We start from the raw sequence: 13,145 nt of genomic DNA, 5'->3' as shown, positions 1-13,145 counted from the left end.
AAAATAGGGTCTTTGCTTTTTTAGTTTGGGACTTAGTTGAAGTCATTCTTCCCTCTTTGTTGTGACTCCCCTTCCCCAACCCTTCACATACACTGCCCCCTCCCCTCCACATAACAAAAAAAAAAGAGGTCAATCTGCTTCAAAGTTAAATTTAAGCTCCTGTCTCTTAGGAGCTTTCATATTCGAAATGGCTGTTTCCCAATTAAAAACAAATAAAACCAAACCCCTAGTGCCCAGTCTCAGGCTGGGAACCCCATTATACCACAGTATGTTATTATATATTGAATCAATTAATATGTACTAGTGCATGTTACAGGTGTATGGTATATTAAAACACACACAGAAGAGTGGCTAAAGGCATAACTAGAAATCTTAATTGAATCATAAATATAATGTTAATTATAAAAGTTGAAGGAAATTTGATCTTTAGTACTTGTCCATTTTCATTTTGATTGTTCCTCTTTCTCTGGATGTTTTGCTTATATATTGTTTTCTTTGATTTTTCATGTTTGTAATCACCATAAGAAAGTGGAGTTGTACTTCTGAATGTACCAAAGCAGCTTACTATTTAAAAGAACCATGCATGTATCTTTTATAAAGTGAAGAATAGTTTGTAGTGTGTCTGTTTGGCTAAGAACTTTTTTTTTACTTTGAAGTTTATTCATACGATCATATAGAACCTTTGTACATTGGACTTTTGTATATGCAGAAGTTTTCATACATTATACTTTTATATGTACAAGATGTACTTGTATAAATCTTTGTAAAATTTATACCTTAGTAATATATTCAAGCAGGCATCTTATAACAGGATTTTTTGAAGATTAAAAAGAACATATTTGATAGGAAAGGAACAAAATGAACTCAGTAGAAAGTAACTTTCTGAATTTAATTCTTATGGTATTTTCATGATATTTAGTAAATTGCTTTCATGTATGGAATGAGATTTCTTGAAGGAAAAATGTATTTTTTATTTATATGTATTTTAAAAGTGAAATTTCCTTTTTATTAAACTTTAAGGTAAAAATGATACAAGAAAATTGGGAATTACATTTCAAAAGAATAGACTCCCTACATGTAGACTTTATAAAGCATGGATGCTAATATTCTAGACAGAAAGGAATTTTGCTGCACTGTTTTTCTATTTAATTAGGAAACACAGCCATTTTCTTCAGACACAAGGCAATTTGACAGGGATTGGCTAAATTCTATAAATTGTCTATCTTTGTCAGTAGCTGGAACATATTGCTCTTACCTAGAATATTTCTTCTGTGCCTCTTACAGGTCTCTACCTGAGCCCTGCTTAGATTATATCATAGTGTTTGTTGACTCTCACTTGTGAACTTCTTGGTCGGTGAAATTGCTCTAGATCATGGATGCCTAGGATGGAGTTATGTTATATAAGGAGGAACAAAAATTTGTCAAAGGAAAATTGAATAATGTTCATTCACATATTCATTCAGTAAAACATATTCAATGTTTGGAATATATGCAAAATAGTAAGTGCTTTTCTAGACCCAGTGAATATTGTGGTAACCAGGACTAGTACAGCTCTTACTTGTACAGTCTTATGATTCAGAAGGAAAAACAGTCTTTGATATAAGTTATTACAATAAATGCTGATGGGGGTTATGATAGGAAGCATAGAGTTCTGTTATAAGACCTGCCTCAGTAATGGGAGTCTGTCTTCCTGAGGAAATTGTGTTTATGTTGAGACTGCAAGTATGAACTGAAACCAGCTGAAAAGGATTGGGAGTATTTCAGAGGAAGGAGAGTGTTAAGTCCAGGATTAGGACGTTTACTTACTGCATCTTTATCAGTGTATTTCAGGAGTGACGTTTTTTTCTCCCAACAATGCTACTTGGCTGGCTCTTCATACTACCTTAATAGAAACAAAGACTGTAATAGTTTTTTAATGTTTAAATGATCTTTTTCTGAGTGTGGCTCTTCAGCTAGTTGTTCAACATCCCAGCATTCTGAGAGTCAAGAACACATAGTTCTTTTTTGATATATATTTAATTTTAGTATATGAAGTCAAAGACAGTATTCCACAAAAGCTATCATAACTTTACAATTCAGAATCATGACAAAAATGATAATCTTCTTGTGGGAATTCATTTGCTCTCTTAATTTTGGAGGTCACTTTAATTTTTCACAGTCTTCTAGCAGCAATTCTGACTTGCAGAGAAACACAGAAAAATCACCATTTACTGGTCTTAAAAATTGACCATCTCTATGAGAAATTTCCTAAGAATATAACAGCTAATACTGAGTGCCTTTCATGTTCAGATACTGTGCTAAATATGTGTTATAAAATATATTTCACTTAAACATCCCAGAAACAATGTGAGAAAAGTAATGTTTTTATCCCTTTCCTATGGATAAGGATACTGAAAGTATTTAAGTGTCCAAGGTCTCAAAACTAGAAGTGGCAGATAAGAATTTGATCTCAGAAGTGTCTGAGTTAAGAGTCTGAATTCCTAACTTGGTATTGCTCTCTTGTAGTTAAGAGAGCTAAATGTAATATATTAACATGCTGAGACAGCCTCAGACCCTTTACAGGTTTTGTCCACAATAAGGAGCACTAGTCTTTGTTATTTTTAATAATCATAGTTTATTTCATTTTCTTTATGCTGAAGTTCATGAATAAATGAAAACAACTGTTCATGGAGTAAGGTAGATAAGACAGACCCTTTCATGTGTTGTCGGTGAGATGGCTGTGTTTTGAGACTGTTTTGGCAATGTATATCAAAACTTAAAATTTATTTGCCCCTTTGTCAGCATTTCTATTCCTGAAAAGAATCTATATCTTCTGTATGTTTCATTCATAACATGTAATATCTATGTGTTTTCTTATGACCTAAAATCTTTCAAATATATGAATGTATATGAATATATTAATAAGTCATAAAATAAATATATATGAATTTATAAGTGTACACATATATACATATGCACACACTTAAAAAATACATTCATAGAAAAATTTCTGGATAGATATACAAGAACTTAATGGGTGTTTTTTGAGATTAGTATGGAAACTAAAAATTTTCACTCTATACTTTTTAGTATGGTGAACTATATTAATGACCACATATTGCTTTTATGATAAAAATAAGTTTAAATTGAAAAGTTTTAAAAATAATGGATGTGGTAAATCTTTAATAATTATGTTACTGGAGGGGGATAAAGAGGAACTTTTTGTCTTCATTTTATACCTTTCTGAACTTTTAAAAATAAATGAATACATGTTACTTTTATAATAAAATTTTAATTTTAAATGAAAAAAGCCTTAAAGATAGTGAACATATTTCTCTAACAAATACTATGAAATATTATTTCTATGACTAAGTTTCGGGTATAGTTTATTCATTATATCGACAGTTTAGGATAAATCTGCCTATCTTAAACTTTTATCAGAGAGCTCCTATCTTATTATCTTAAAGGCTAGCTCTTTTCTAGCATCCATTGAGTTGGAAAATAACTCAATGAAAACTTCACCTTATTTTTGTAAACAAGATTGTTTCCAGTTGAAGTCTTAGTAATGAAACTTTTCATAGCAAATGAGATTCAGCAAATGCAGAAGTTGACAGCAATTTTATTAGATGTTGCTAGTCAATAGAGCACAATTTTCTTGCAGGAAAATGGTATCATGCTTCTTAAACTCCAGAGCATTTGTCAAAAACAAATGTCAATTTAAAACTGCATTGTTATTAAGAGTCCGATGTTCTAGTGTCAACTGACAGTATTTTAATATTATGCTTACTCATGGAATGTACTTGGAATTAGGTTGGATGATAAATGCTGAAACAGGCATAAGTGAATCTTAAAGCATAACTTCTTTGGGGTTATGTGTTTCAGGTGAAGCTCTGAAAGTATCAGCTGAGAGATTTGCAGATGACCCCTGTTATCTCCCGAAAAGGGAGGCTGTGGTTCAAGCTGCCCGTGCCTTGTTGGCTGCAGTTACCAGACTTCTTATCCTTGCAGATATGATTGATGTCATGTGTCTCTTGCAGCACGTGTCAGCTGTAAGTAAAAGATGGCTTAGTTTACCTTGGCATTGTTCTCACTTCTAATTCCATTTTCTGAACTTGGCATCAATCCGAGTGCATCCTAGCCTCATTCTAATTTCTTAATGTCACCCATCAGAAGCTGACTGAATTGAGCTGTGAAACTAATGCATACTTCACAAGAACGAAGCCAGAAGTTAGTCTTAAAGCCAATGGGAGACTGAAAAATAGAAGATGGCTTATTGATAAGGAAATGGCTAGGGCAAAGTTCTAGGCTTTTGACCATTTAAATTATTATGCCCTATATAAATATATGAACAAATATATAATAACATAGTTATGTAGATTTTGGAGAAAATAGATGTGTAAATATAAATAGCTTGGGAAAGAGAAATGTTCAAAAAAAGAGAAATGTTTTAAAAAAGAGAAATGTTTAAAAAAGTTTAAGGCCTGTGGAAGTTTGTCCTAGTTTGTAAATGAATACTACCTTGCTAGCTCCTCTTGATCCAAGATAAACAGTGCATATATACAAGTTGTCTGTGTTGTCTGTAGTAATCCATTATGAAAATATATAAATGTATTTAGTAAGAGTAAAGAGTATATTTTAACTAGGAGACTGCAAAGACAGCAAGATATCTTGCTTGCTTTATTTTGCTAGAGAAAACCACTTAGACGTTTAGTGGAAGGAGAATTCTATTCAAACTTTTTTCTTTTTCTTAATTTATTTCATCTGGACACTAAATAAAATAGTTTCATCTGGACACTATTTATTTAGTGTCCAGATGAAAAGGTTGCAAAGAACACTTTGGAGTCTCTGCTCTTTCTCCTGCTTTAAATAGGACCCTTTCTCTTCTGTTCATAAGTACATCTGTATTTTCATAAAGGTGCTTGGTGACTCCACTGTCACTACTTTATTAAGCAGATGATGGTCTTGTTTGACATTTTTGTCAAAATCATTTGCTCTAATTGCTAAGCTAAACTTTTTTTCTCCATCTTTCTCTTACTTACTAATGCATACTTTAACCCTACAGTAGAGTGACCTTTCCTTTATACTTTCATATTTCTTTTCTTTTAATAGTTTTATTACTGCAAAAAAGCAATTTGGCATCTTTTATTGTTATTGTTGTTGTTTAGGTAGCTTTTTAAGAAAGGGATTAGTACTCATCACCAGCAACTGTCTACTAGTAGGTTTGTAAGTGAGATATTTGAACAGTGTGTTTTGTTACTTGATTACTGGTTTGTTGAATACCCTAAACAAATCCCTGAACATTTCTGAGATTCATTTTTTTTAAAACTTTTTTTTTTATTGAGTTATAGTCATTTTACAGTGTTGTGTCAAATTCCAATGTAGAGCACAATTTTTCAGTTATACATGAACATATATACATTCATTGTCACATTCTCTTTCACTGTGAGCCAGCACAAGATCCTGTATATATTTCCCTGTGCTACACAGTACAATCTTGTTTATCTATTCTACATTTTGAAATTCCAGTCTGTCCCTTCCCATCCCCTGTCCCCCTGGCAACCACAAGTTTGTATTCTATCTCTATGAATCTGTTTCTGTGAGATTCATTTTTTTAATATGTGTATATAGACACTAATAAATGCTATAACGAGAAGTGGTTATGAAAGATTCAGTACCAAGTAATTCCTAGTTCCAATGACCCAATATTTCCTATGTTTTAGACTCCAGATTTGTTGAGATAGGGCAGAATGAAAGGCTTTTGTAGGGTGAAAATTACTACCTTTTTAATCAATTAAGAGGTAACTATGTATAATATAAGACCACAAGCACCTTTACTACCATTTTAATTGTGTCACAAACTACTAGGCACAGTGCTAGGTAATTCACACACATCATACCATTCAAACGAAGCGGGGGGTAATTGTAGATCAAAGAAAAACAAAGTACTGTTTTTTGCGATAAAAATTATACTTAATCATTATTGAGTTTTTATAATGTGCCAGGCAATGGTGCTGGATTATTTCCTTTAATTCAGTCTTCACAACAGCCCTATGATTATGATTCCTATTTTATAGATGAATAAAAAACTGGATCATATTGGATTTAAGAAGCTTGCTCAAGGCAATAGGAAAAAAACCCAACTTTTGGAGCTTAGTACTCCAAGAGTTAGAACAGCTTTTACTATAAATAGCTTTCAGAAATGTTTAGACAAATTCATGGGCCTATAACATGTTGTTAAAGGAATTTAGGTATTTCAGGGGGAGGAGTTGTTCTTAACTTTAACCACCCTTCTCCATATGGTTAGTGCCTTGTCAGAGACTGAACTTGGGCTAGATCATTTAAATCACTTAAGTATTTATAATACAATAATGATACTTCATCTCTGAAAAAGGAAGACCTTTGTGGTAAATTGTGATTTTTTAAAAATTATTTCATCCTTATGAAAAATTTATATTTGAATTGTACTATCAACTCAGTTCTTTCAAGGTTTCATATAGAATGAAGGCAAATTGAATTTTTTTAGATTAAGATTAGAATTATTTAGCCCAACATTTCCCCTGAAAGTATTCTGCAGAACCTGTCTTATAAATATGCAACATGAAAAAAAGTTTTTTTTTTATTGTCAGTGCTGAACACAGAAATTCCCTTTGAATGTTTTTGATGCTGATTAGCACTTTAATGTTGGTGAGAAATATTGAAGCAAAGAAACTTGTTTAACTTTGCTTAACCCAGAGTTTCCCAAATTTCTTGACCCTAGAAATCTTCTATAATATATTAATCCTGGAACCTTTTTTTTTTTAACCATCAATAGCCTCTTTAATGGTAGGAGATAACGGCAGTGGACAGAACATCCCAAATCTGAGATAACTGAACTTCTTTTACAAGTTATTCGTGAAAAATTATTTAATGATATGGAAAACAGTGAAATAGCTGTCTTTCAGATAACATCAATCAAATATTAACACATTTTGAATAAAGTTGTTGAAATGAGCTTCAAACTAACCTCATTGGGCTACTGTATAAATGGTATTTCTTTATTTTATTCTTAAGCATTTTCTTTAAAGGCCTTCCTGAAATCAAGATGTATTATCTGTGGCATCACAGATTTACCAGTCTAGTAACCTCAGTTATAGAGGAAATGAGGTTAGTTTGTCATGACTTACTTATAATAACCCCATAAGAGCTCTAAGTTACCATTGCTTGCTTGCTTTTATTCCTTTTCTGTCTCTCTTTTTTTAAGCTTCATTTTCTAGTTACTCATATTCCACTTATGATTGTAAAGCACTTGTCTGCTGGGATTTCCTTGCCCTTAAGATCTAGATACTAGGCTTGAACCCTCATTCCATGTCCTGTCAAGTATAATGTTCTCCCCAAGATTTCTGCAAATTTTCTTGGGCTCATATTCTCAGGGTCACCTCTAGCTCCAAGCTTTTGCTTCCACAGAACTACTTTAGTTTATGGATGGTTTTTCTAACTCTATTCTATAATATGTGAATTCATAATTGGAAGTTGATCTTTTTCCCCTTTAACCTCCCCCCCCCCCCACTATTACTCCCACAGAAGGCATGTTTATGTATATGGCAAACCTACTAGAAACTTAGGAAGAAGGAAGGGAGGAGGCTCTATAGTGTAATAGTAATTTATTCTAAGTGGCTATAATTTGTATATTAGAAGTCTTCAAAATCCTTAACAACTTCATCTCATTGTTCTTCCATCTCCTTTCTTCCTATCTACTCTCCTTTGTTTTTCCTCACACCCCTACATTTCTTTCATTTGTCACAGTAAGATATCCTATCTCTCCACTATTGACTTGGCCTCTGGCAATTTGTGTCCTCAGATATCACTATCCATCTTAAATTACACCTTAAGGTATTTTCCTCAATATAAACAATTCCTTTTCTAAGAAGAATTCTGTAGTCAGCTGTCTCTCTTACATCCACACACACATCCTATTATAAAGTAATCTTTGATAGAATTTTTTTAGGGAGGGTATCATCTTTAAATATATGGAATTCTTCTTTTGGACACACACTCTTCTTTCAAAAGCAGTGGGCTACCTTTTTGTTTCTTGTCCTTCGTTTGAATATAATAGACAAAACTAAACAAAAAATCCCTGCTACATTTTTTTTTGTATTTGAAAAAAAATTATAATAAGAAAGAAAAGAGTAAGGCCACTAAAGAAAACACTGTAATAGCAGAGAAATTCTTTGATACTGTGCAATAAAGAATAAATACAAAAAATGTAGCAGGGATTTTTGTGAGTGTTCTAGGGGAAAAGTCCAAAATGAGCAGACTCTTTCATAAAACTAGTAAGATAAGACTAGAGGAGAGGAGGAGAGGCAGGTCTTTGCCCATTATATTCAAACTAGAACAAGAAATAAAAAGGTAGCCCACTGCTTTTGAAAGAAGAGTGTGTGTCCAAAGTTGTAGGATGTAAAATCAGTACACAAAAATCAGTTGCATTTCTATACACTTACAGTGAACTATCCAAAAAGTGTATTAGGAAAACAATCCCATTTACAATAGCACCAACAAAAATAAAATACCTAGGAATAAACTTAACTAATGAGGCCAAAGACTTGTAATACTGAAAACTGTAAAACACTGATGAAAGATATTAAGACACAAATGGAGAGGCATTCTGAGTTCATGGTTTGATAGAATGAGTATTGTTAAAATGTCCATACTACTCAAAGTGATCTATGGATTCAAAGGAATTCATATCAAAATCCCAATCGCATTTAAAAACAGAAATTGAAAAACAATTCTATAATCCATATGGAACCACATAAAAATAAAAAATAGCCGAATCAATTCTGAGAAAGAAGGAAAAAGCTAGAGGTATCACACTTCTTGATTTCAAAAATATTGCAAAGCTGCAGTAATCAAAACAATATGGTTCTGGCATAAAGACAGACATACAGAGCAGTGGAACAGAATGGAGAGCCCAGACATAAATCCATACAAATCCAGTCAACTGATCTTCAACAAGGGTGCTAAGAATACACAATAGAGAAGTGATAATTTCTTCAACACATGGTGTTGGGAAATTGAATATTCAGATGTAAATGAATGGAATTAGACTTTTATTTTATACCATACACTAAAATCAACTAAAAATTGATTAAATACTTGAAAATGTACAATTTCCAGAAGAAAACATAAAGGAAAAGCTTCATGACACTGGTGTTGGCAATGATTTCATGGATATGACCCTGGAAGCACAGACAACAAAACCAAAAATAAACAAGTGGAACTACATCAAACTAAAAAGCTTCTGCACTGCAAAGTCAACACAGTGAAAAGGCAACCTATGGAATGGGAGAGAATATTTGCAAATCATATGTCTGATGAGGGATCAGTATCCAAAATATATAAGGACCTCTTGCAACTCAACAGAAAAAACTAACAACTCAATCAAAAAATGGTCTAAGGACTTGAACAGATACTTATATTTCTCCAAAGAAGATATATAAATAGCCAACAGGTATATGAAAAATGCTCAACATCAGTGATCATCGGGGAGATGCAAATCGAAACCAAAATGAAATGTCATCTCACACTTGTCAGGATGGCTGTTGTGAAAAAACTAAAAAGACAACAAATGTTAGCAAGGATGTGGAGAAATTGGAACCCTTGTACAGTGTCAGTGGAAATGCACAATGGTATAGCCATTGTGGAGAACAGTGTGGAGGTTCCTAAAAAAATAAAAAATACAACTACCATATGATCTAGCAATCCATCTTCTAAGTATTTATTCAAAAGAATTGAGATCAATATCTCAAAGAAACATTAGCACTCCCATATTCATTGCAGTACCATTCACTATAGTCAAGATGTAGAAACAACCTAAATGTTTATCGACAAATAAAAGATAAAGGAAATGTGGTATATATGCACAATAAAATACTATTCAGTCTTAAAAAGAAAGGAAATTCTATTATATGCAACAACATGGATGTGGACATTATACTAAATAAACCAAGCCAGTCACAAAGATAAATACTGTGTGATTGCACTTATATGAGATATCTAAAATGGTCAAAATCATAGAATCCAAGAGTGGAATGGTGGTTTCCAGGTTCTAACGGGGAAAGGGAATGGGAAATTAGTGGGCAAAAAGATTCTGTTAAGTGAGATGAATAGAAATCTCATGTAGAACACTGTACCTATAGTCAACAAGGATGTATTGTATATTTAAAAATTTTATAAGCATATATTTCATATTAAATGTTCTGCCATAACAAAATGGAATAAAATAAATAAAGTCTTGTAGCGATATTGAAGGAAAAACTAAATAAATGTACTTTTCTATTTCTCTCAAGAAATGTGTTGCTCAGAGATGCTCAGTAAATTATTACAGTATGACTCCTTTTTTTTCAGTCCTCATTCACTACTGAATGGTCATGAGTTTAATGACAGTGGTCTCTTACAATTTTATAGAACTTTAAAATTTATAAAGCAGTAATCTATAAAGTTAGGTTATATACTTTATTAGGGCAAGAGCTATTTGTTTTTTGTTTTCCTCCATTTCTCATGTGACAACATGTTGCCAGGCCCATGTTAAATATTTGTTGAGTAAATGTCTTTCATTTTTCCTCAACTGATTTCACAACCTTATAAAGTAGGCAGGCAAAGACAATCTCTCCCATTTTACAGATAACACAATCAAGCATTAGAATAGTAGTGACTTGTCCAAAGATATAAAATTATTAAATGGCATAGCAAGGACTTCAACCCAGACTTCAAGGACAATGTGCTTTCAACTTCATATGACCTTTTCTAACTTAGATTTCAAGCTCAACTTTGTTTTATGTTCTTAATTTAACTTTTATTATCATTCCTTACAGTAAAGAATTATTTTAGATATGTTTCCTTTAATTTTCTGCTTCAGCTGTAAACTTCCTTTTAATGTGTGGTATTATCATCCTGTAAGTTCATTTGGAAACTATGTATGAAAGTCAATGGATTAAGTTCAGAAAATGAAATAATTTTTTTTCCTCAATAATACTTCACTTTGATTGCTCTATGTTTGTCATATTTAAGTAAGGTGGAGTAACCATTTCTTCTGCTTAAAACAATTTCTTTTTACTTTGAACATTAATATGTATAGAGAATTAATATATTATTCTTTTGACCATTCCTTCCTTCTGCTTTAGTTCCCAGAATTGGCACTGTTTCACACTGACATTTTAGGGACACTCAGTGCTTTCAGTCAGGTACTTATTGGATACTCTTTTGTATATATAGTGCTGTGGGTGTGAGATTTCCCTTTATGTTACAGGTTATACTCAGCACCTTGCACAAAAGCACAAAATGTTAAATAAGGAAAAATGACAACTGTTGAGCTGGCTGTTCTTTTGAAGTAATGCTACCTGATATTTTTTCATTATGGGAATTAGTAGGCTGCTGGAGCTGTGGAGTTATTTGAATCTATTGATCTGACAACAAGAGGAAGCCAGGACATTGGCAGTGAGGGCCAGGGAAGCTTTACTTGCCAGAGCCCTGGTTGCATTTTTTCCTGCTGCTTCAGCCGATTTCTTCTTGTCCTCTTTCCCAAATTGCTCCATGAATCTATATAATTTTCATGAACTCATTGAATGTGTAGTTTGTATAGAACATTGGCTTAGATTTATTTAAAAATATGTTGTCAGGAAAAGGAGGAAAATGTATTTGGGAAGAGGGAATGCTGAGTCAAACTAGATATTTTCCCTTTTGCCTTGCTCATGCTTCTCTTTTCTGCAAAACAGATTTTCAGTTATTTTAATAGGAGATGAGCAATCATGGTCTCTGCTGTTTTATTTTGTGGATTACTATTATTATTATTTCTGACTAGAAAAAAATTGATGAGAAAACACTCTGGGTGTGTTACAATGCTCGCTTTTATGGTATACAATACTTACTCTTTGGGCTTAGAGTTACTATTTGCATCTTCTGATTCTTGTCTGTCTTGTGAAATTTGGTAAGGTCCAAGGATAGAATTTGGACTTGTTTCTCTGTTCAGAGACCATCTTAATATTCAGTTTTGGCAGTTTTAGAACATACCTAGGTTTGTTTTGGGTTCATATTTATGCACTGGACTTTTTTTTAAGGTTTGAATTTGTTTTGCAGTGAGTTAAAAATATTAACAGGATAAATTCAATGTTAAACAGATTATTTTGAGGTTCTTGGTTCATTTAAAATTCCCACTCAAGACACTGAACAGATAAAGTTGAGGAATATTAAAATTTCTTTGATTAATTGTACTTCCTTTCCCAGCTTCAACTGAGAGAGCATTTATTCTGAGAAATAGTCAATATAATGAAATTACTGTGCACTGAACTAATGTAGAAAATCTCAAAAGGTCTGTTTCAATGATCAAGCACAGTGGCCTATTGGAATAAAAAAATTTCAAATCAAGGCAACATCAAATCTCCTTAAGTAAAATCTAAATCTCATTTTAATCTTTGTCTAATTTTTATCTTCTGTACTTCAGCTTCAATTGCAAGGTAAACTTATTGCTTTTAGTCTTTAGCATCTTTAAGTATGCATGTGGACAGATGGCGATGTAGTGTGTTTAATAGGGATAAAAGTTACAGTACAGATTTTGTATGACCTCTCCTTGAAAAGTATTTGTTGTTGTAAGTGAAAAAATCTACCTAAATGAATGAATCATCATAGTTTGAGTACTTTGAACTATTTAATATCAATAAATGGAGGATATAGGCCCTGATAATGAAAGTTCAAGCTAAAATGTCCACATTATGCAAACTCTGACCTTTAATGAAAGCATTTGGTGGTGATGTATCATTACTGGATTTTCTCCCTTTTTTCTTTGGCCATGAACATGTTACTGGGATGTATTGGTTTTCATGTTTCTTATTTTGAAGGCTTATAAATGTGTTTACCCTAAAGTTCCTATTTGGAGTTGTATAAAATTCATAGATACATGTGAAGAAAAAATAGTTAAGAAGTAGAGCTAGTATTTCTTAGGGAAGAGAAGATGTAGGGGATAAAGAATGCTTTAGAATTAAACAGATTGGGAAAATAGTTCGTATTAATTAATTTACGGATAAAATTACTGAAATTGTTTAGAATCTTAGATCTAATATTAGTTTGATTTAAAATTTTTTTAATTTTTATTTTTTATTGAAGTATAGTTGATTTACAGTTTTAAGGTGTACAGC

General features: G+C 32.4%; 1 protein-coding gene across 6 annotated transcripts in view; it reads left to right on the top strand.

Annotated features, from left to right (window-relative positions):
• Positions 1-13,145, top strand: part of CTNNA3 (catenin alpha 3) — a 1,348,033-nt gene that overhangs the window by 109,914 nt on the left and 1,224,974 nt on the right. For all 6 annotated transcript variants that reach the window (XM_032491498.1, XM_032491494.1, XM_032491493.1 and 3 more), the window contains one exon: positions 3,862-4,028. In XM_032491498.1, coding sequence (XP_032347389.1) covers positions 3,862-4,028 — 167 coding nt within the window. The remainder of the gene's footprint in view (positions 1-3,861; positions 4,029-13,145) is intronic.

The sequence above is a fragment of the Camelus ferus genome, chromosome 11 (assembly GCF_009834535.1).
Source record: "Camelus ferus isolate YT-003-E chromosome 11, BCGSAC_Cfer_1.0, whole genome shotgun sequence".
In the NCBI taxonomy this organism is placed as follows: Eukaryota; Metazoa; Chordata; class Mammalia; order Artiodactyla; family Camelidae; genus Camelus; species Camelus ferus.
This window is presented reverse-complemented; position numbering and strand designations above follow the sequence as displayed.